The sequence below is a fragment of the Phaethon aethereus genome, assembly GCF_964289735.1.
Source record: "Phaethon aethereus genome assembly, chromosome: 3".
NCBI lineage: Eukaryota > Metazoa > Chordata > Aves > Phaethontiformes > Phaethontidae > Phaethon > Phaethon aethereus.
In genome coordinates this window covers 36,370,503-36,395,508 of record NC_138576.1, presented here as the reverse complement: position 1 = coordinate 36,395,508, position 25,006 = coordinate 36,370,503, and the positions used below count along the sequence as shown (strand labels likewise).

Here is a 25,006-nt window from a genome sequence, read left to right as displayed (position 1 = left end):
AGGGGTCTGACTGGAGCTGCACTGACAACGCAGCTTGCAATGGACACCTGAAGAGCAGGACACCACGCAGCAGCAGCTGCAATGATACAGTTAGTCCTCCCAGCACAGGCACCCTCCTGATCTTCAACCACGCTGCGGGGAGGGAGCTGGGGAACTGGCTCAACCGGCTGCAGCTATAGCAGCTATCTGCACGCTCCTGCCCCAAAAAGCTCTTGTGTAAAGCAGGCCTAACGTGACGTGGTGCTTGGTTGGTCTCTGTTCTGCCTAGTCCCAGCCCTCTTGCCTTCCCCTCTAGGGAACTGGGGCGGGGGGAGAAATCTTCAGGATCAATGATAAACTATTTCATTTGATCAGCAGGGTTTTTTCTTGTGGTGGAAATAGGGAGAGCTCTGTGTAACCTTGGCACTGCTTCGACCTCTCAATCGACCTAGGAGAAGAGGTTTAAAATCCTGACATTTTTAGAGGTGCTAATCTCTAAACAATTCGTCTTGTGCTCTTCTTTTAATCCTGTTTGTTGACAGCACATTTTGCTGCTATTAAAAGCACTAGAAAGTTCCCATTGATTTTAATGGTTCAGAAAGAGGCTTGTGGTGAGGACCACTGAGCCAGTCCTGCAGGAGGGATGGCAGAAATAGGCTGAAAGCCTTCAAAAATGGGGGGAGGAGGGAGTTTCTTTCATATGCACGGGTTTGCTGAATAGAGGACGAAATGTGTCAGAAAGACTTTGTTGGGGCTGGTTACGGGAGATCTGTGCAACTGCTTTTGTGGGTAATTTGATCATTTCCAGCACGATCCCTGAGACTGCTGAGACTTTTACCCCACCACAGAACATGTCAGTAAATACACACCCAGTATCTAATGTAAGTATTGTCTGTCTGAAAGCATCGATAACCATGTTTCATCACATTTTATTGTAAGACTTCGTTGAAGTGATGAGGATTTTAAATTGGCTCTTGCTTTCCTTGCTGCGGCTTCAAATTATTCTTTACAACCACAGCAACAATGTTCCCCGTGCACTGAAGCATTTCGCATTTTCCTCAAAGGCAAGGCTGAGGATTCAGTCTGTACTTCCTAAGCAGTGCCCTGCTAAATCTGGTTTTAGTTAAACCCTCTTTTTGAAGTACATGGCCATAATTAGATCTGCGTAGAGGAGACAGCAGGACTGTGACCCCAGATCTCTCCTCCACAAAGTTTCCTTTCAGTCTTCACGTAAAATTGTCTCCTCTCTGTCTCCCCCATCACAGCACCCCCAGCAAGGAATGCACTGGCAAGTCCCTCGGAGGTCTGTGATAATACATTCCTCTCGGCTTTGGTCATCCTGGCACCGAGATGCTCTTGGCTGCTCTGCTGGTGATGTAATTCTGGGCCCGCATCACCTGCAAAGGAAACTGATCTGCGAGCAATAAAGCACACAGCGGTCTTGAAACAAAAATGGGTGTGTTGATGCTAGCAAGTTTTTAAAATCTCTTTTTTCCCCTTTTTTTTTTCCATTTCTGCTTTTATTACCAAAGCTCCCCTTCTTTTCCCACGAGACAGCAGCACCAGGGCTTTCATTGGGAAGTGCTTGCCTTTTTGTTTCCCTTTATTTCATGGACCCAAGCAAGTGTAAAGGCTGGAGTGTGACATAGCTTGGAGATTTCGTGTGCATTACCTTTCCAGCTTGCATTTTCTCTTGATTTTTATGGAGGTTGTAAAATAGAGAAGCTGGCAGGAAGACAGCAAGGGCAGAGTATCCATCAGTCAATTACTTGTTTAGAGAAAAATCAAGCCAAAAGTATGAAGTGTCCAGGGCTAATAAATCTATGTGATTTACCAATTTAAAGCCAAATTCTGTGTTAAGAATAGCCCCATACAGAGATACTGAGGTGAGGTGTATGGTGCAAACATATAGCACAGATTTTGTCCTGTAACTATGCTAATCTGTTGGTGATTCCTTTAAAGTCTGGAAATCGAGTTACTTTGCAGAAAGATTTTTGCTATTTTTTTTCTCCAAGAGTTCTTAGTCATATTTGTACTCTGACTTTTTTCTCATACGGTGATTTTTTCTGTGTCCTGGTTTCCAAATTGTGACCGAAAAAAAGGAAAAGCCAGCCCGATGGGACTGTGGGAATTCACCATTGCCTACAGTAGTTACTCATCTTACCGCACATTACTGGCTGTAGTAGAGCAATGAGTCACTCTCTGTCTACTTTTCAGTAAGTGCATCTCTACACTTCTAATCTTATAATGTAGAAGACAAGGGCAACAGCACAGTTTTTATTCTTTTCTTTTAGGCTGACATGCTTTCTGTACGGTTTGGAAACACTGGCCATTTTCTGTCAATGTAATATATTCACAGGATCACAGATCACAAATTCTGTGGTAGTCTATTAAAAGAAAGAAATGAAAAAAACCTGGCAATGACAAATACCATTTCTGCACAGTTAAGTAAATCTGAAGGTCATCCATTTTGCAGGTCCTGTTTTACAGCTCTAGCTGACTGCGAGGCAGTGAATGCTCAAAATTTATGTTTTAACTAACGAATCTCATCCCAAGTTCCAACAAAACAGCTCCAAAGGTAATTCAAAAACGAGAGAACAAACAGCCACATTGGACTGTGGAGAAACAATATGAAAGTATTGCGAGTCTTACACAATGTGAGGCTTGCCATGAGCTGGGACTAATCCAAATCCATCTCTTCACACTTGGATGGTCCTCAAAACTGTTCAGTCTTTCAGTCACTTCTGGGATTATATAAAATGGCATCATGTGTTGTTTCAGCTATTCTTCCAAAATTATTTCTAAGTAGGCATCGGCTTCACAGCCCTTGAGAGAGAATTATTATACAAAACTATATGTAGTTCATTATTCCTAGCAAGTTTGCTTGCTAAAATCATCAATTCAAATGCTCCCAGGGTTAGACGGGGGAAAAAATGACTTCATTCAAAATCTACTCACGAACCCAAACTCTGTCCAGGGTGCAAGAGGTAACAATTTTAACATTTAAGGGGCCTTTGGCACGTTTCAGAGTTATTATACTACTGAAATAAATATCAGTTCACAGCTCTACTGAGGCCATCTTTTTAAGTTGTCATTTTTTTAGGCAAAGAAAACAAGAACTGAATCAGGGTCATGTAGGGAAAATTGCTTCCTCATTCAGAAAGATTAGAAACAGGTTTCAATTGAAGTGCCAGATTTCAGTGAATATCTAAAACAATTTCAATAGATGCTATTTATTTACAAGTATAAATATATGTTAATAGGCACTCTAGATTGAACATGTTGGATATTTGCTTTACCTTTAAATGGAAGTTTACTGGTGCAGAGATGTACAGGCTGACTACCGAAGCGTATAACTTACTGCTTTAATGCCCTACAAGTAGTCTAGACCTATTCTACATGGTCAGATAACTTCCACTAAGTTGTGTGAAGAACCTTAAGATGTCATCTGACTTAAGTATTCAAAAAACGTGTGGATGTGGCACTTCAGGACATGGTTTAGTGGGCATGGTGGTGTTGGGTTGATGGTTGGACTTGATGATCCTAAAGGTCTTTTCCAACCTTAATGATTCCGTGATTCTGTGATTCTGTGACTTGGGGGGTTATTCTGACTCAGTAAGCATATATAGAAGCTTTCTTAATCCCAAACAGATGTAATGCTTTTTCCATCTTCTTTCCCAAAAAGGGTGCTAAGTTGTGCATCCCTTCTCATTCCCGCAGTATCTGCACCAGCAGTGGAGAATACAAATAATGTTTTATATTTGCATCATTTCAGTTTTTATTTCTTTTTAAGGCTTATATGTGGAAAAATGTTAAGGCAGAAGAAAAAACCTAGGGGGTGCAAAAATCCAAGCCAAACATTCTTGTGAAATTTGCCAAAGCTTGTGCAAATGTGAGGGGGAAGAAAAGCAGAATGCAAAATGTATAGTTCAGCACTTATTTGTAAAGAACCTGTGAATATAATATTGTGTTGCCATAGTTAGTGTTTTGACCAATTTTTTAAAAACTCATTAAAAAATGCCAAATTGGGTGTAAGATTATTATAAATGTCATCAAAGAAAATCTGGTGGCTTAATTCACAAGACCAGCTAATCAAAAAAACCATATCAAATAACCCGGTGACTATGCCGTTCACCTGAACCATGGGAGACTTTCAATCCTCCCGTCAACTTGTTGGCATCTGAACCCACCTCTCTGAGGAGGCCTTCCTGGTCATATCACTGAGTCTCTTGGGGTGTCTTGTTACCACTCTTGCCAGGTAAAATTCTTCCACTTTTACAAGACACTTACATACTTTTTGAGTTCTTTTTATGAAAGAGGTGAAAAATCTTCTTGTAGGTCAGTGCCTGTATATTCAAATTCCCCCAGACACTGGAATTCACTGGGCCAGGTCTCCCCATCTTCTGAAAAGTGAGGATTTTTCACTTGTTGGTTTGGTGAATGGGGCCAAGATGTGGTCCTCTCTATCTGCTGCTTTTCTTAAAATGACAAAGATGGAAATGAAATTAACTATTCAAGGTGAACAAATGTTTCACTGAAATCCACATGAAACTTTTTTTTTCACTTGAATGAGACAGAAAAAGAAAGCTTTTTTTTTTTTCTTTGATAATTACTTATTGAATTTTTGGTTCAGCTCTGGAAGTGAAAAATCAATTACTCACACAGCTCTGTTATCCAGTTGCTTAAATAGTAACGTAGCCAAATATGTAATGCCCTAATGAGAAAAGATAAAGAAATGAGCAGAAAATGAGGCTAAATTATACCAGAGTGACAGCAATGCTTTTCTGATGATAGCAATTACGTCATGGGTGAAAAGTATCTCTTGGTGACAAGTATATATATCACAGGATGAAAGTTCCCGTACAGTTCTGTTTAAAATGTCTATTTTCAGAGGAACTGGAAAGGGATAGACAAATTCTCTTTCATCATTACTGGTGCAGTTGCTGCCGCACAGCTCACGCTTGGTGGGCACTGCTAACCCTACGACAGAGAAAAGTGTATCCTGGTTTGACTGGCTCACGTCCTTACCTGACAGACCAAGTGCTGTTGGTCTAACTTGCTTTCGGTGGCAAGCACTATTGCTTTGTGCCCCTCATCAGCACGCTGAGCCCTCTACATGCAGCTTCTTCAGGTCTTAGGAAATAACCAAGCTGTAAAAATGCCAGCCTGACGCTGGATTTTACGAGCACAAAGCCACTATTGTTGCAGTTCCTTTGAAGTTAGTAGAGCTCTTCTTGATTAATGGAAATAATGAGAATCAGGGTAGGAACTCTGAAAATCTTAAAATAGTCAGTCCGCATATATGTACCTGTAGAAATATATATATGCATATAAATGTATTACATATGGCAGTTTCTTACAGCTCCTGGGTAAGAGTTTGCTCTCCAGCAAAATAACTTACCAACAATATTTATATCCTGTATGATTTCATTTTTATATAACTTTTATATGCATTTCTGGTTTTTATAATGATAATTTATTACTGTATTATTTTTACATAATTTCTACAGCCAAATACCGCCTTTGTATTATGAATTATTTTTGGTCAGTATTGCCTATTGATTCTACCAAGCAGGCTGTAAGCTTTTCCAAACTGATTTTGCCTCTCTGTGTGTGTGAGGCATCATTTGCACTTATGTCACTATAAAATTTTTTAAAATAATAGTGATTTGTAAATGAGGATGCTCAGTGGAAGTCAACAGCTGACAACCAAATACCTGATTAGAAAACAACAGGGCCAGGATGCGTAAGCCCTGCAGTTTTAGAGGGCAACACAGACATGGTAGAAAGAAATTTTAAGGCGAGCAGAGGCAAGAAGAACACCTTCTAATTCACACTTGCTATATGAAACTGGCCTGGTTTCTCCTCGATTGCTCTCCACCTAGGTATATGAGTTTTCCCTGCCCTTTCCTTTTGCCATCCAAATGCTCAACAGGCTGGTGGTCAGGCCATCATCTCGGAATGGGGCAGTGCAAGCTGGAATTATTTCAGACTGAGAAGAGAAATGAAAGCAGGTATGCCACTCCCTGGGCAAGCAATGCAGCTCACAGGCGCTTGCAAGCCCCCTTGTAAGTCTTCCTTCGAATGGAAGCACCTACAGCTCCCATCCTTGTGCGATGGCTGTGGTCAGCCTGTGTCTCCCTGGTCCTCAGAACAAGCCCCTCACCGTTCTGTGTGTAAAGACATGTATTTCCTGAGGCCCAAATAACCTCAGGTGGAGAATGATGTTCAGCTCAGGCAAGGTGATGGGACTTCCAAGTATGTGCAACAGCAAGTTTGGATGACCGAGACACAGATCTGCCCAAAAAATCAGGTGCCTATGAACATTCAGATTTATATGTGTGGGGTTCTTTTGTTCAGTTGATTTTTTAAAATTATTTTTCCCTCTTTAAATTCTTCATTAATTGCATTCCAGAAATCCATGTGAGTCTTTTTGGGATCCTGCTCTAAGCAACTACAAGTAGGAGGTTAATATAGCAGGCTCAAATCTTGGGAGAGTCTACCCCCCGGATGAGTGCTGTGGGGTGTACAGTGGGGACGGTCTCTTCTATAAGTGCCTCTCAATAAACACAAATCCTCTAACACATGCAGCAAACCTAAGAATTGCATGAGCTGTAGTAATGAACCATGTGGTAGCAGAAAAGCTTTGTGTAGGTGTAGGGGTTTTTTGTTTGGTTTTTTTTCCATGACTTTGGGGGTTTCTGGTGGGTTTTGGGTTGTGGGGGCTTTTTCGGGGGGAGGGAAGGTGTCCATTTCTGCCGCACCGCCAGAACAGAGGGGCAAAAAGCAAAGGTGGGGTTGTGAGGTGGATGTGGTAGGCAGGTATGTGCTCCTTTGTGTTCAGGGCAAGTGCTAAGGGTCTTGGCATGAAAATTAATAGAAATACCTTCACAGCCTTTTCAGACTGACAGTTGGGACACAGCATATTAGGATGTGGTGTGACAGCCAGGATTACCCAGTGCTGATGTTGTTAAAATCTATCAGTACCTCTTCAGTTCGTAAAAGCAGCTGCTGACTGCTCTTTTACAGCAGTTGAAAATTTTACTGAGGATTCATTATTTGCTAAATCGCTGAATATGGTGCTCACAGGAAGTCATGTTTAAAAATCAAGAAGGAATCTTCATGAGATTATTTCTTTTTCTCTGCTTTTATAGGTGTGTGTTGTTTTCTCCTTATGTCAAGCTGTGACTGAGGTGCCAAATACGATATAAGCCAGTGCCCACACAGCCTACATTTCTAAGAAAATCTGAGACCCTGCATTGAGGGAGATGGAGTTTTTATATTGACCACTTAAGCAGACTCTAGCTCTCAAGCTGCATTGCTCTTGTACAGCTGTGTGAGCTTTTCCACACTTGACTAGCCCAATGCATGCATTTATATGAATGATGCTACTTCCTAAATCCAGATTTTCTGGATTTTCTCTTCACTTTTTTTTTTTTTTTAACACTTTCCCATGTTTGAGACCCTCTCACGGTGACTCCAGAGACCATCACTGGGGTTGCTTGATGCTAAAACAAAGCAGCAATTCTTTGGCGCCTGTTTTCTCTTGTTTTTCCTGCCCACTTGTTTTATTCACTTTATCAACACATTATTTCAGTCGTGTATCAAATGAGAAGCAGTGAAGTGGACAACCTTTAGTTTTAGGTGTAGAACTCAGTTGCGTTTCAGTCCCAGTTGGTCACTGGATAACCTTCCTTCGAGAAGGGGTCAGTGAGAAGAAACACAAAAGAAAAAGAAGTCCAGAAAAGGTCAGCAGGAGTTAGAGCAACGGGGCAAGAACTGAACTGATGGAACTGGAAGGTAAAGGAGGAGCAATAGCAAAGAGGCAGGTCTAGGGCAGGGGATGGCAGCCACAAGACAAAGAATATGGGAAGTGAATCTGAATTAAGACATTAATGAGAAAAGAGGGAGTGGTGAGGCAGACTAGCTGTTAGTGAAAGCAGAGCCTTCCAGGTGGATAACAGAGGGAACAAAAATGTGGGAAGAAAGATGGTGAAGAGATGAAGATGGAAGGGGGACTGAGCTGCAAGCAGAAGAAGACATATAAAGAAAAATACAGCAAAAATGAAGCGGAAGGCATCATATTGGTGATGTGGCTTGATGCAGTATAGCACAGGCACTTGGACTTCCCAGAACTTGTTTGCACCAACAGATGATACACTTTAGGCAAAAAAGTAATTCTGTATTGATTTTCAGTTTCCAGTAAGGGAATATTCACCACTGTTCTTTATGAGTTATTTATTGTCATGCTTAAAAATGTGACCCTTATCTCTACATGGGGTATTTCTGGTCTATAAACCCACACTTGGAGAAGTCAGGTAAGGCAGAGGCAGCAGAAGGGGCAACAACAGAGGGCCAGCTGCCAACAGAACAAAAGCAATACACAGGTGAAAATCAGCCAGGCTTAATTCGTGTCCCAGACCCAGCTTGTGCAAACGAGGCCAAGACACCACCAAAAGACTAAGTTTCTCCCAGTAAGCTGAGAACAGGCACATCTCTCCTTGCTCTCAAAGCCTCAAGTTGATTCCTCCATGTCATTTTTCCACATGAACACGTAGCACATCAAAAGTGAGTAACTTAGAAAAAACAAGGGTGAAGACCAGAGCAGGTAAAGATAGCATTAGTGGGGTACCCTGATAACGCATGGATATGTGAAGCAGCCAATGCTAAAAATGGCAGGTCTGCAGGGAGCAGCAAGGAACCATCCTGCCATGTGCATTTCTCAGAGGTCCTGGGCACCTCTTCCCCTGACTCCAGTGATGCTTTGGTCAAAGGGCCACAGCCTGCCTCTATGAGGTTGTTGGTGCTTATTCACAAAATAATGATGAAAACATACTATAAAACAGTATCCTTGACGTAGATGGATCCTACTTGAGCTGTAATCACTTTTGCTTCAGGCAGTCCCACCAGTATTGCAGATACTGAGCTTTGCCAGATACCAAAAGGATACACACTAGTGTTAAAGCAGAAAACCAGAAAGGGAAAAAAAAAGTGGAAAAGGAAAACAAAGCCAGAAATGCTTTTGTTAAACTTTTGAATCATGCTTCCGTAAAGGGCAGCAGATACTAAGATAGGGCAATTTTCATGTTGCAAGAGAAAAATAATCTAAAATCTAGGCAGCATGACTTATTTAGAAAGATCTGAGGAGTAATAAAAAAGTCTATGTGCAAATGTGTGTGTGTGTGCATACAGTTTCTTTAACAGCTGCACAGAACAACCTGTTTTAAATAAGAACAAAGGTGAACAAAGCCAGTTGTCAGTGCACCTCACCAAATGAAGTTTTTTAGTGTGCATGACGTATGCCGTATAAAATGTATTGCCTGAGATATAATAGCACAGAGCCCAACTTGAAGTCTTTTTCTCAGGCTTTTCCTACAAAGTCATGTTTCAAGAATTTACTGTATTTTTCTTCATTATTTGTTTGTCTCCAAAAGGGCAAGTGGATCACCTTATTCACTGTATCTTCAGCAGCAAATTAAAATCAGCCTCTCCCCTCCCTCAGTATTCAAAGTTTTCATGTTCTATCAAAATGCCAGTGAAATCATTAATGTCTGTTATGCTTAGAGTAGGCAGCTGGCAAAGCAGAATGTGGAGGACAGGTCTGACTTACCAAATGAGTTTGACTTACCAAAAGAAGGAAAAAAACCCCAGAATAATGGTGGAAGATTTTCACTGCTTTGAAAGTTTTATGAACAAACAAAAAAATAAGTCTGGCAAGCAACACAGTGTACTTTTTCATGTATGTATGTATGTAAACACAAATGTAGGAAAAGTTTTCTTTTGCACAAACAGAAATATTTGGGCTTTCCATAACATGTTAGAGAACTTGGAGAGAGTTGCAAGAGCTGCCTTCACTATAAATGTTACATGTGTTTCTGCACTGAAAGATAAAGAGCCAACAGAGAGCAGGGCGGTCTGCTAGAAAGGTTACAAAGCCCTGTTTACAGAGAATTTTATAATCAGGCAATCATTTGTTACAAGTCTCTAAGATCCACAAGAAGAATCCATTGCTGTGCAGAGTTTAGTGAATTTTTAAAAAGAGCAACTTATCAAAGAAATGTGTAGTCTATTAGCACATCATTAAATAGTTAAACCAATTCCATCTTTTGCTTCTCAGTTACCTTCCTCTATAGCAGACAACTGTGCCAGATGCACAGTACAATTTCTGACTTTGAGAGGTGAGTTGGAATTTGGGATTCCGATCTATCCCCTCCCCTGCTTTTATGTCTTGGTGTTTTTTCTTATCTGGTCTCACAATGTTGCAAGTGCTGCTTTGCTCAGGAATGTGTTTCTTGGACTACTTCATCCCAATGAAAGCATAAAGAAAAAGATTCATGAAATTCTGGGGAGCAAGTTAGATTTTCCCAGCCTTTGATGTGACTTAAAAGTGAAGGTACTCTTGAGAAATAACAACATATGGAGTACCTTTATATTTTTATATATACGCATAATTTGATTCTTACGTAGTAAAAGAAAAGTTTTAAAGGTTAAAGGCCTGTTTGACCTTAGCTGTGATATCCTACATGATGTCCTCTATAGCTCTGGTAGTGTCTCATGGTGGGTACCCGGAGTAGTTGGACTGGTGATGGAGAATACTTGAACTATGAAGTCTGGTGGTGGTACAGACATATCTCAGCTAGTGCAGGGTGTGTAGACTCACCACTACCATGCTGCCTTTCTCTAACAAGTCTTGCAGCAAGTTGTCTGCTGGCTCATACCCAGACAACTTCAGTGACATCACGTTCCCTGTGCTTTTATTTGTAAGTTGCAGAGTAAGCTGAGGGAGCTGGCAGTCCAGAATAAGTCCCCTCTGGGGATCACTGGCTGGTGGCAGTCATGAGGCAGTGTATGTATGTCGCCTTGTTTTAGTGATCCAGCCTAATTTAGATTTATTTCAAGATGAAGTTGGTCAGGCCCTGGAACAGGTTGCCCAGAGAGGTTCCGATGTCTCCGTCCTTGGAGGTGTCCAAGACTCAAGTAGAGGAGGCTCTGTGTGACCTGCTGTTAACTGGACCTGCAAGGGGTTGGGCTAGACACCTCCGAGGTCCTTTCCAACCTCAACCATTCTGTGGTTTTATGATGTGGCACCCTCTGGAGGACACCGCGCGTTTCCTGATGACACTGCTTGCACCAGGGTGAGAGGCAGTGGCTTAAACTGGGGCATCCTCTGGGCATTCCCTTTAACACATCCCTTGCCAGGCAGGGACATTGGCAATGCCCTCAGTCACCCTCTGGTCTTCTCCTAGTTCTTATAGTTCTGGCTTTTGTTTTTTTTGCTGCCAAATTTGTGATGGGTAGAGGTAATCCCTTGAGGTCTCTGGTGTGGGCAGGAGTCCACTGCTGTGATTGTGAGTGGTTGGACTTCATGAGACAGGTGATCTCTTCTGACCTGGACCCCCGGTGGCCCCTCCCTTCTTCTTGTCACATCTGTACAAAGCTGACTGCTATGAACTCACAGCTGCTTTCCTAATATAAATATTAAGATCCTCTTAACGTCCCTGAAATTTCTGCTCTGAGCTGAGACCATGAAGACACACATGAGGGAAGACGTGTCGCTTGCAGTTGAAGCCTGGCCCAAGCGTTGCATCACAGATGAGATAAGAGCCAGAGCAGATATGAGGGGACATCGAGGAGGGTTACGAATTTGGGAGAGGTGGGGGTCAGAAATAGAGTGCAGAGGTGAGGAGAGGCCTGGGGCTGAGCGGTGGGTGCAGCGGGACTGGGGCGAGCTGTGCGACGAGCTCAGAGCGCAGAGCCAGCCGGGACAGGGTGGGTGACCAGATGCCCTCCTGCAGAGCCAGCAGCGCCGGCGGGGCAGAGCCTTGCGCTCAGCTGCTGATGACAAACCCGTCTGTCAGCAGATAGTTTTGTAACCTGCTTGCAAAGTGCTCTGTGCCTTTCTGGTATCTGCCTCAAGGCTGACAACTTGCTATTGCGATCGATTATTTTGTTAACTGAGAGTGCAGACTTTTATGCAGACAATCTAAAGGATCTAAACTCTTCCAACGATCTCCTTAAGCGCCAATGTAATGCCGCACCACTGAATTTCGGTGGTGGGTATCTACTTTAGTGTTTGCCATTGTGTGTGGTTTCCTCTTTTTAAAGAATACGTAGCTCTACCAGGACAGTTATTAGGATTACAAAGGACACGGTAAGTAGGTTAAGCGTAATGTTGGTCTGCTCGACGCATGCGATCATTTGTAATCGCATAATCAAACACAAGTCATGTACAGAAACCTTTCCTCTGACGCTGTAAAAATAGAAACGTTGAGATGCATCAGCTTTGCACATAAGAGGCAACGATTTCTCTGTAGGACCCCAGCTTCATCTTTTGGAAAGTATTTAGTAAATGAGGTAGGGGAATATAAAAAGAAAGAGAATGATTGAGGCTGGTACATGTTTCCCTGGAAAATGTGACTCTACCCCTGTTGAGTTTGTGTGACGGATTTCCTACACGGCGCTAGTTAAACCATGTGAAGCTAATTACATGGGTTGTGAACGTTTTTCAGTCTAAGACTGATTCTCATTTTGGGGAGATTGTTGGAAATCGGAGCTCTGATGGGTGAGAGTCTGGAGCATCCACTCCTGGGCTGGAGGCAAATTGGGCTGTGATCTGAGCAGACGTAGCACCCACGCTGCAGCGCTCTGAAAACCACATCCTACGTACCCCGGAGCAGGTGTCCAACCAAAGCCCTAGTCCCTTTGTGCTTCTATCTCCCACCCAGAAATGAATAATTCTGTTCTCAGCAGAGCAAATAGGGCCTCGAATAAAATCAATCATTAAGCATAAAATCAAGCATTAAGCACCTGCTTTTCAGATGAGCACTGTCAAGCCTGCATGCTGAATGAGGCGAGAGTGACAAGGAAAAATATTGACAGAACGTGGAATTACATAGGTAGCTTCTCAAGAATGTAAACACACACTGGTCAATTTTTGTGGACAATAATATTTGACATGATATGCCTTCAGCTTTTTTGGGTATTATGAGCTTCTTAAGAAAAGAGGAAGGTGAACGGGAAGTGGAAGAGGAAAGAAAAGGTGAAGGAGAAGGAGAAAGGGAAGGGGAAAGGAAAGGGAAGAGTGGTTTCTAGTTCCCCTTGTAAAGACTGACTAGGTGACCATGGGCAATCTAGGGAATCATTAGGCAAATAGAAGGAATCCTAAAATTCTTTTATGTTGGTTTGGGAACAAAAGGGCTGATTTAGGCCTTCTGTAAAGCAGGGAGCTAGAAGAACTGTGCTTTTCAGACCTCACGCAGACTCTCAGTTAACCTTGCTACTACACACGAACCTTCAAAACCAACCCTGCATGCCTGTTAAATCCACAGGGGATTTTCTTCATGTATTCACGCCTTTATCAACCCATCTTAAGGTCAGCCAGTGCTCCCCACCAGCAGCACTGTCGCTTCCAACACCAGGCGGACGGGAGAAGAGCAACAGGGACCCTCCTGGGGTCAGAGGAATGAGCTGGCAGCTGGGACTGGGACGCTTTCCTCCCCGCCGGCTCAGTGAAGCGAAAGCAATTCCCAGCGGCTCTCTGCGACCAGATTAGTATTTCTTAATCGTTAACCTATAAACGGTAAGCCCGGAGGGGGCTGTCAATCACAAACCCCGGGAAAGCGGTGCTAAAAGGAGGCGCGGGCAGAAGCCCGGCTCCGCCACGCCGGGGCCGCCCCGGCCGCCCCCTCCTGCCCCGCCGAGCCGCGGCGGCGGCTCCGCCCCTTCCCCCCGCCCCGGCAGGGAGCGCACAATGCGGCGCCGCCGCCGCGCGCCCCCCCGGGCCCCGCCGCCCCCCCCGGCGGGGCGCAGCCGTCACCCTGCAGCGCGCGGGGGGCACGGCAGTGACGTGAGGGCGCCTTCCCCGCGGGCGGAGGGGCCCAGCCGGCGCGGGGAGGGTCGTGCTGCAAAACTTTCCAGTTTTTTTCTTTTTTTAATTATTTTTGCGTTGCTTAAAAAAAAAAAAAGTCTATTTATCAGGTAAGAGAATTCCGATTTTTTTTTTTTTATTTGAGCAGAGTTAATTGTTCTTGTACATGCGCGCTTCACCGCTTAACTGAAGGCACTGGGCACAAGCGTAGGCGCCGGCGGGAGGCTGGAGCCGGGTCTGTGTGCGCGGCGGGGCGGGGGGCCGCGGGATGCTCGGCGTGCCCCCGGGGCAGCCCCGCTCCCGCCGCCCCGGCCGGGCTGGACGGGACAGAGCTGCGGTGATGGTAATGTCTGGCTGGAGCCCGGGAAGGTGCAACCGGTGGGGTTGTGCTGCCGGGCTTCCTCGCTCGCACGGCGCATGGAGGGGTCAGGGAAGGATAACCGCAGCTCGGAGACAGGTTTGGCAAATTCCGTCTCTCGGCTGAGCGCTGCTGCTGCTTCCTTTTCTCGCAGATGCCGTTTGCATGCCTTCTGCTCATCCCCCTCCCCATCCTCCGACCTGCGAAATTGATGTGGGTATCGTAATTGGGGGGCTGGAAAAAAAAACTGACTGACCTGTTTCCATAGCCCGGACTGGTTTTGGTTGTGTTTTGTTCTTAAAGATCTTTGGTGCTTTTCTTAAGGTGCTGGAAAGGTGGTGGGACACTGCATCTGCTAAGTGTTCATATCCCAAAATGCTGCCCTTACTCACTGTTCACTTGAAGTAAGACCGTTTCAACACAAATGAACTACTTCAGCAAACTGGATTTTAATTTTTACAAAATCAAGTGTTAGAAACAAAGAGAGGAGGAAAAATTGTTGTAGAAGACAAGGAATGGGTCCTCCTAAGTAAAGAAAACGTTTTCTTTCTTTCCGTATAATTTGGGAACTGTCATGTAGTTTTGAAGTAGCAAAAATATTAACTTGCTTTTGATATAATCTGATACAATCACTTCTCAAAAGTTAATTCAGCAGTGAAGAATATGCAGTTTTTTACACTTCAACTTTGTGTAGTAGGTAGCTGCAGAAACTTGTCTTTAGAGTCACTAGAACTGATAACGATTTTTTTTACCAGTTTTTATTTGTTTTCGGAGTTGAGCCTGTGATAAACTGAACGGCAACTCGGGAAGTTCTGTAGCAAGGTCATTCAAACGTCTGTCTGTGTCCTTTTCCTTTAAAGTTTAGTGGCTAGAAGGGAGAAAGTAACACAGATGTGCTGTATTTTTCTTGCCATGGGACCTGATCTCATTTACATCTTTCTTCCCTCAGTTGAGATGCGTATGAGGGAAGGACTGAAGCTGATAATTTGAAAGTGTTACCTAATTTTTAATTGCCCAACTTGAGTGGTAGGCCACTTCCAGTTTTGCTTCCTAGAGAGCCTGACCACCTTTTGGGTCTCTTTGATTTTAGCTGAATCAGAGAGGATCGGTGAAATTCAGCCTCTGGTTATCTCAGCCTGTCCCCAAACACAGAAGCACTCAGAAATAGTCCTGATGTGGAGGATTTCCCAGTGGCTGTAGAAATAATCTTCAAAATCAGCTGTTGTACATTAAACAGGAAAAAAAAAAAAAAGAGGAGGGAACTCACTTTATTAAGTTAAATCACCTCTTGCTGGTTTTCATTGTCCCGGGATTCCAGCGAGCAGCCTCTCACATCACTTAATGGGCAGCAGCTTTCTAGCTACCGCTAGGAAGTTGTCCAGTCCCTCTAACTCTGCATATGCAGTAGCAAACTCTTTAGGGTTGAAGTGGAAAGACAAGCCTGGAGAGGCATTTGCTTTCCCAGTGCCTCCTTGGGATTGCTGTGTGAGTGGCAGAAATGCTGTTGGCCCCTCGGGGAGGAAGCAGCCTTCATCAGCTGTCGGTCAGCTCATCCTGAGAGTGACTAAGTCCTTGTTAACTCCCTTCTCTTAGCCCCCACTTACTGGCTGTCCACAAAAGAGAACAGAAGTCGATCCCATTACCACAAACTTTTCAGAATTTGAATGGCAAGATAAGGTACTACAGGAGCAGTGCATCTGAGATGGCTAGAGCAGCCATGAGCAGCTCTGTGGACCTCTAGGCTGTGTACAAACTCAGTTAAAAGGTCCTCCAGAAACCTTACCCGCTTCCCTCCTTCCCATCCTCTTCCTTCTACCTGCTGTTCCTCCTGCTGCCTCTGTCTTGGTAGGCAGGGGGAACTAGCTCTCCACCTCTCTCCAGAATGCCCACCACATTACCCCTTCCTGCGGGTGCGTCATTAAACATTGGGAGACATCTTGGAAAGCTTGGCTTAGTCTGTTTGCAAAGCAGGGAGCTGAACCAGGCCAATGCAGCTGAAACGTGGTGCCAAAATGTTCACAGGTATGCAAATGGCAGGGGCAGCTCGTGTCTTCTCAGGTCACCCTCTGGCTTGCCCTGCCTTACCAGGGTTTCTTCCCATAGGTGAGTGCCCATTTCTACGCTAGAGATGGGAAAGGTCATATGAGCATTTGTGGTGGTTTCTCATCTTGATGGAAGTACCAACGGAAAGGGCAATGCAAACACTGGTTTAATTTTCAAGAAGTGTTTTGGGGGCTTCTCACTTTTGCATGCTCTGTTTAAAACATTCTGAAGTGAATGCTTTTTTGAGGGGAGAGGTGGGTTTTGGGAAATCACTGAGCATCTTTCCCCTGATAACTGAAACTTCTTTGTATTTTCATAAAATATTGTAAGCTATTTTGGAGAATGGCTTCTCATATCAGCTATCAGTGCTAAGCAGAGTTTTTATAGTTCCCAGTTTGCTACATTTATTGTATTTCAAATGTAGTCATGAGGTTTATGATCCTTTGGAAGTCAAGAAAATGCCTACTGACCACTATTTGTACTTTCTTTTGCAACCATAGACAAGAACTAATCCTTGATTTTAGTGAAGGTCTTGCTGATGCTACTGCTTTTATTATTTACAAATAAATAAATCCCATCTAAAATCCAGTAATGCCCATTGGAGCTCTCCTGGTATGAAACTATTGCAATGTCTTTCAAAAACACAAAAACATTATTTTCCAGCTGTAAATTATAATCCATGTTGAAATTTTGCTCTGGTCTGAGAAGCGATGCTGTGAAAATGGTACTGTGGGGTTCCTTCCTTTGCATCTCAGTTACCGAACTTGACATATGCAGAAATAAAACAGGAAAACCAATGTATGTGGTTAAGCAAAGTCTGTGGCTTTATTGATTCAATTAATTGATCAGCCTTACAGAGGATGTTAAACCACCCTGATGGCTAACCAGCAGACTCCAGCAACTTCAACCCCTCTGTGTTTCTCACTGGAAGAAGGAGATACAGCCATCCATGTCCTCTGTCACCTGTCCTTCAGGGCAGACTCAGGGACTTTCTTTCAGCAGACCAAAGCCCTACCTGTGTTGGACACCTCTTCCCAACTTACCCAATGTGCCATTTTCCAAACTGTGTCTACACTGTAAACCAGAACTGTGTCTTACAAATACATTGACACAATAACCGGAATTTCTGGCAGCTGCATATAGCTGATGGGGAAAAACTGCATGGTATTGGCCAGACTTGCTTTAAGGAAAAATTGCGATCCGAACCTGAAGGAGTGATTAGCTCCAGCCTGAGCAAGGCGGTCCGGAATGGTACGACAAAGCACAGGAATATAACCATAATAAAAGAAATGAAGGCCAAACACCAGGTCCTGCACTTGGGTCACAACAACCCCATGCAACATTACAGGCTTGGGGAGGAGTGGCTGGAGAGCTGCCCGGCGGAAAGGGACCTGGGGGTGCTGGTTGACAGCTGGCTGAATATGAGCTGGCAGTGTGCCCAGGTGGCCAAGAAGGCCAACAGCATCCTGGCCTGTATCAGAAATAGCGTGGCCAGCAAGAATAGTGAAGTGATCTTGCCCCTGTACTTGGCACTGGTGGGGCTGCACCTCGAATCCTGTGTTCAGTTTTGGGCCCCTCACTGGAAGAAGGACATTGAGGTGCTGGAGCATGTCCAGAGAAGGGCAACGAAGCTGGTGAGGGGTCTGGAGAACAAGTGTTACAAGGAGCGGCTGGGGGAACTGGGGTTGTTCAGCCTGGAGAAGAGGAGGCTTAGGGGAGACCTTATCGCTCTCTACAACTACCTGAAAGGGGGTTGTGGTGAGGTGAGTGTTGGTCTCTTCTCCCAAGTAACTAGTGATAGAATGAGAGGAAATGGCCTCAAGTTGCGCCAGGGGAGGTTTAGATTGGATATTAGGAAAAATTTCTCCACCGAAAGGGTTGTCAAGCATTGGACCAGGCTGCTGAGGTAAGTGGTTGAGTTACCATCCCAGGAGGTATTTAAAAGATGTGTAGATGTGGTGCTTAGGGACATGTTTTAGTGGTGGACTTGGCAGTGTTAGGTTAATGGTTTGACTTGATGACCTTAAAGATCTTTTCCAACCTAAATGATTCTATGATTCAGTGAAGCCCCATCTCTGGAGGGATAGGGTTTAGCAGCTATCAGCATCCCATTGTCCTTCTGATGATCAATCCAAAGCCTGGAGGAGGGAAGGGGAAGCGGAAAGACCTTGTGCAATAAAATGCTTCAGCACCAAAGGAAGGACAGGGAGGGCCTGGTTACTGCCCACCCACTCCCACCTTCCTCCTCGCTGGCTGCTTCCAGCACACCATTCATGAAGGAGGTTAAAACTAGCTGCTCTTCCTCCACTCTGGTGTCTGCTCACTCTGCAAGCTGAGATTGGTTGTTGAAAGTCTTCACGTTCCTAACTCCCCGGCATTGCTGCCCACAGACCTCCCTCCTGCTGCCCTGGCACTGCCCGGTGCGGCTGTGAACAGCTAAGGCTGCAGTCTGTGGAGGGACGCAGGAGACGCAGCTCCCCGACGCAGCGGGGACCACGCGAGGTTGCATCAGTAGCTTTTGTCGGCCAGTGTCCTGCCCCATGCTGAAGAGGGTCAGAGGCACCTTCCTTTGTGGTACAAAAACAGGGAACAGCATTGTCCTGGGTCTTTAACGGAGACAGTTAACACTTTGCATGTGTTCATACATAAGGGTTTGCTATTTTATTTGTCACATTTCCTGTAAAGAGGGAGCGTGATCATCCTGAACACTGGAGAGCTGTAGGGCACCCGTTCTTCAAATACTGTAGCGAGGACAGATAGCAAAGAGAGGGAGAGACTACCTGGACCCTCAGGGCAGCAGAAGACCATATATTCAGGGAATGACTAGGGCTGCATGTTTTGACATGATACGTGTGGCAACCTGTGGGGAAAAAAGGTGCTGGGCAGGCCTCGGCAGTGCTTTGCTCCACGGAGGAGCAGGAGGTACAGTACCCCTCTCCACAAGGAACGTGAACAGATCTGCCTGCTTCCCCACTGCGGTCTGGGTGCTGAGCCCCTGAGACTCCCACTGAGGAATGCAGGTTATCCAATTTTATCCGAGTATTTCTCCCCATCTCTAAAAAAAACCAAACCAAGACAGCAAATACAGGGACTGGGGGTACAAAACTGTTGGCTTGTCAGTGTTTTGGCTATATCTAGCCCAGTGTTTTATTATTAAAGCTAAGCTCTCCTCTCCTCTCTTCTTGACCCTGACTGCAGGTGCGTTCAACCTCTTGACAATCCAGAGTGCAGTTGCTTCTGGATAACACACTGAAGATACACGTGCTCTGAGTCTCTGAGGTGCTTTTAGTGTCGCATCGGAGGCCATGCAGGTCTGCATTACTTAGCAAACAGCAGCAGCAGCAGCCAGATGAGAAGCCTGATAATAAATCTGTTGTAAGGGTCAAGAGGAGGACAACATCAGCGCTGAAATTCCACTTTAACCACTGAGATATGAGAGTTGTATAAGGATGGGAAAGCAGAAGCAAGGTTAAACTCAGCTTTATTTTTGTGTTTAGCAGTAACACTGAAAAGGTGTAGATTTTGTTTATGACTTTGGCATCTGCACAGATCTGGATGCTGCTTTCCCACCCATCCCTCACAGAACCTGATTTTAGATGCGGTTTCCCAGAACATGGAAAAGGGAAGTATTGTCAAGTATCTTCTGTGAAAGTTCACTTGTCAAATCTTCGGCAGTCTGGCTTCACTGTGTAAAAGCTGAGGCAGTATAAAATGCTGCACGGTGCTTCCTACCTTGTCCAGAACAGACACGTTAGCAAATTCACCTCCACGTATTGGCACAGCTACCGTGCTTTATTTTTGCTTTTCCCAGAGGGGCCAGGCCAGCTACTCCCCACTGCTAACTCTTCTGCTAGGTACAGCAAGGCAGTGACAGTGCTAATGTGCTTTCTTCTCCTGGTGCTCAGTCTTATCCCCGGGATTTCTTTGTCTTAGTTTAACAGGTATTTAGGTTTTTTTCAGTGGCTTTTTTGGTAATTTTCGCCAGGTAGACTCTCAGGTAATCATGGAGCCAGTGAATTGTTTTGCATTCTGCTTAGCAGCCTGGCTGGTGTGTACCACCTGTAGCAACTGTTGGGTGAAAATCACACGTGCCTTTTATGAACAGCCTAGGAATTCAAAATCATAGGAAGTTTTCTGAGCATCTCTAGGTAGGCTTTCAAGCGGCAAGACTGTTAAAAAGAAAACAAAATGCTGTCTTCTGGGGTTTTTTTTTATTTGGGATTTAAATAGGGGTCACCTTAAAATTTTCCTGTGGGACAAGGGAGAATGTAAATGTTCTCCATTTTGATGACCTCATATTCTTGTACATAAGTTCATGACTTTGGGAGATGGGTCACTTAGAGCACCACCAGGTTAGGGCACACTGTTGTGTGGCGGCAAATAATATCTTGTGGAAGGATGCATACTATTTCTTTAAAAATGTAGCCTGTGGGAGAGTTCTTGGCAGAAACTTTCGCATGAAGCAGTGTGACAGAGCAGCCAGGGAGTATATTGCATGCTAATAAAGTTCCTTCTTCAGTGTGAAAAGTGCGTGCTTTGTGAGTGGCAGCGGGTCTTTTTCTACCTTTTGACATTCTAAGTTGACCCATAATGACATCCACCAGAACGCCTTTTCAGTCCTTTCCAAGGAGCTGCCAAAACTAAAGAAATTTTTTTGAGAATAATCTGTGACCTAGCAAGGTTGGCTGTAAGGTTTGTTTGTTTTTCTCTCTCCCGCTGGTTCCTACTATTCTCTTACTCCCACATCCTATCCGACTCTTGTTTCCAAATGCATTCTTCAGCCTTCTCCTTCCCTACCTACTGCATCCTGTGTTCTGCTTTCTTACTTCCTTCTCTTTTCTTATAGCTTTTCTTTCCAGTTCCTGTTTATTCTGGTCCCCGAGGAACGAGGAGTGAAACATTAACAGTTGCTGGAGGACCAAGTTAATACGACTGTTGTTATGAGTTTAGAGTTCAGGTGAGGGCTCCGGGAACATCGTGCCCCAGAGCTCTTTGCACCACTTCATTGCTGGGGCCACAGAAAGGAACGTATTTTTGTGCTTCACCCCCTACCACCTACAATCCAGCATTTAAGATAAAAATACTGATAGAAGTCATTCTTTGCTAAGGTATGGGTGTTCCAGTTACAGCAAGTTAGTTCACGGAGGGGAAGTCGCTCTGCTATTATCACTTCACTGTGTGTCTCAGTTACAAAGAAGTTGAAAAGCCTCAAACGTAGGGTAAGCAAGGCAAGTGGATTTGAGTCATCACATGTGTCTTGATACGGGATATGGGAGTTACAGTGGTTTGAAAAACATGTCATTGCACCGTAAATTCAGCGTGCAGATCCGTGTCTTCTTTTCTAAGTCGTACTGCTGCTTTTACAATAAGGCTGTTACTTTAATAGGGGATCTATCCCCGTGTTAGCTGTACCTCTTTGTCAGCTGAGGATCACCATCCTCATAAATCTGTGCTTACCACATGTTGCAGGAACTTCCCGTGCTGATGTCAATGCATCCTGAATATAAATCACAGATATAAAATACTTACATTGCTTACAGTTTCTCCGTTGAAATGTTGCGTGGGTAGGGCTGAAAAATGTAGGTCTTTATTATCTTTCTGAGGATACACCTCACTCATCTATTGCGAGCTGTTATATTGTCTGAAAATACAGTATTACAGACTGTATAAAGAAGAGCATTTTCCAGCCGAGGTTAGCTGTAGCCAAAGGTTTGACTAGTCTGACTCTTGCAGTCCACAAAATCTATTTTTGTAAATGGAAACGTGCCTGGAAGAACAAACCTTTTAACGTAATAGTCACTGCTGGCAAATTTAGCTTCCTGATAATTTCTTACGCCTGTGATGCCCAGATGATTATCAGTTGTGTGCTAACATAATCTTCTGTCCTGCTGGTTTATTTATAACCAGGATTGATCCATTTATGTATGGCTGCATATAGCAATTAGTTTTCATTTTTTATCTTAATTTACACATTTTTGTGTATGCAAGACATAAGGAGGAATCCACCTTGTAAAACTAGTTTGATATAAACGGATTGATGAGTAGATATAACTGTCATTTTGGGATATTATATACTTTTACCAACATCATCCTAACAGAGAAATAAATGTAAAGGAATTAAAACCTGATTTATTTGTTATCTATGAATGTATAAAATTTCACTGCTTTTCAGCTTTCTAGTTGATTTTATATAGTTTTCCTTTAACTTCGATAATTTAAAATATTTAGTTTGGAAATGTAGTAGGTAGTTATTTCTTGAAAGACATAGGTTATTAATGAAAAAAAAAGATAAAAGGTGATTTTAAAAATTGAGAAATACACCAATATACATATATGTATATATTTTTTATTTTAATGCATCTCTTCTAACTTGTTTCAGGTTGAAAAAACTTCTTGAGCAGGAGAAGATCTATCAAGCCCGGAAGGAGAAGGAACATACAAAGAGACTCAATAAACTGAGAGAAGAACTAGTCAAGCTCAAATCATTTGCACTCATGCTGGTGGATGAAAGACAAATGCATATTGAACAACTTGGTCAACAAAGCCAGAAAATACAGGACTTAAATCAAAAACTAAAGGAAGAAGAAGAAAAGCTTAAAATTATTAGTGCAAAAACAAAAGAAGATGGACAAAAACTGATGAAGTTAGAGGCAGAACTTGAACGCAAAACGTCATCATTTTCTCAAGAACATGAGGAGATGACTGCTAAACTGGCTAATCAAGAGTCACATAATAGACAGCTAAGGCTTAAGTTAGTGGGGTTGACTCGAAGAATAGAGGAGCTAGAAGAAACTAACAAAAATCTTCAAAAAGCTGAGGAGGAACTTCAAGAACTAAGAGATAAAATAGCAAAAGGGGAATGTGGGAACTCTAGCTTAATGGCAGAAGTAGAAAACCTCCGCAAACGTGTGCTTGAAATGGAGGGGAAAGATGAAGAGATCACAAAAACTGAATCCCAGTGTAAAGAGCTGAAAAATAAACTGCAAGAGGAAGAGCACCATAGCAAGGAATTGAAACTTGAAGTGGAAAAATTGCAGAAAAGAATGTCAGAACTAGAAAAGCTGGAAGAAGCTTTCAGTAAAAGTAAGTCTGAATGCACCCAGCTACACTTAAACCTGGAGAAAGAAAAGAATTTGACTAAGGATTTGATAAATGAGTTGGAAGTGGTGAAGACTCGTGTGAAAGACCTTGAGGCATCAGAAAGCAAGTTGGAAAAGGCTGAAATAAGCTTAAAAGATGATCTTACAAAGCTGAAGTCATTTACTGTAATGTTGGTTGATGAACGAAAAAATATGATGGAAAAAATAAAACAGGAAGAAAAAAAGGTTGAGGGTCTAAACAAGAATTTTAAAGTTGAACAAGGTAAAGTTATGGATGTGACAGAGAAACTGATAGAAGAAAGTAAGAAATTTTTGAAACTGAAATCTGAAATGGAGGAAAAAGTGTCTAGTTTGACAAAGGAAAGGGATGAGTTAATTGGCAAACTGAGAAGCGAAGAAGAAAAATCTTCTGAACTAAGCTGTAGAGTTGACCTGTTAAAGAAAAGAATTGATGGTATAGAGGAAGTTGAAAGAGAAATTACAAGAGGTAGAGCCAGGAAAGGACCAGAGCCTGGTGGTCATGAGGACAACAAGATTAAAGAACTTACTGTTGAAATTGAAAGACTGAAAAAACGTCTCAAACAATTGGAAGTGGTTGAAGGAGATCTGATGAAGACAGAGGATGAATATGATCAGCTAGAGCAGAAATTTAGGACTGAGCAGGATAAAGCTAACTTTCTTTCTCAACAGCTGGAGGAGATGAAGCTCCAGATTGCCAAAACCAAAGCAATAGAAAAAGGTGAAGCAGTGAGCCAAGAGGCAGAGCTGAGGCACAGGTTTCGTCTGGAAGAGGCCAAAAGCAGAGATTTAAAAGCAGAAGTTCAAGCTCTTAAGGAAAAAATCCATGAGCTGATGAACAAAGAAGACCAGCTTTCTCAGCTCCAAGTTGATTATTCGGTTCTGCAGCAAAGGTTTATGGAGGAAGAAAATAAAAACAAGAGCATGGGACAGGAAGTTTTGAACCTAACAAGAGAGCTGGAGCTTTCTAAGCGTTACAGCCGTGCTCTGAGGCCCAGCATAAATGGACGAAGAATGATCGATGTTCCTGTGACATCCACCCCCTACTGTCATCTCCATCATTCTTTGCCCCTGTCTGTCTCTCACTTGCAATTTTACAGGATTGCCATTATGAAAATAACTTTAAAGGAACTTTGCAGGGACTTCCTTTGAAAGTTACTCCTTTGGGAGATAATGCCAAAAGCACACCAGCATCCAACACTGGTACAAATATAACCGAATCAGGCAAATTCTGATTTTATAGTTTGTATCTGGAATAGACGTAGGGAAGTCAAGAGCTTCTCCTCAAAACACCCATTCTTTCCTGTATCTCAAACCCAGACTATGGTTTCCCTTCTCAGCATGAAGACTACATCATGAGACTATGCTGCTTACCACCGATTGTGTTCCTCGCGTGGAAGACGTTGTAACAGGCGTTATAGTGATAGTACTTGTCACCTTGCTTGCTGCAGGTCGCGAGGACAGGTTGTTCCGGGGCGATCGAAGGACGGTACCAGTCACAACTTCTTTCTCTGGAGCTATGTTCACTGGTCTGACTGTTATGACAGGACTCGCACCATCAGGTGCAGCACTGGGAGAGCGTTTAAACTGGGATCCTAAGTGGATGTGGATTTTGTTGTCTTCTGTCGTAATAATGTTGGC

At 43.6% G+C, this 25,006-nt stretch overlaps 2 protein-coding genes across 2 annotated transcripts in view; both read left to right on the top strand.

The window, feature by feature from the left end:
- Positions 1-25,006, top strand: part of LOC309403925 (filamin-A-interacting protein 1) — a gene marked incomplete at both ends in the record, with an annotated part of 72,286 nt that overhangs the window by 25,871 nt on the left and 21,409 nt on the right. The window lies entirely within an intron of this gene.
- LOC309403721 (filamin-A-interacting protein 1-like) lies at positions 5,941-24,517 on the top strand (the record flags this gene model as incomplete). Its single annotated transcript, XM_081997968.1, has 2 exons — positions 5,941-5,993; positions 22,627-24,517. 2 exons carry the CDS (start codon positions 5,941-5,943, stop codon positions 24,515-24,517), a joined length of 1,944 nt encoding a protein of 647 aa, XP_081854094.1.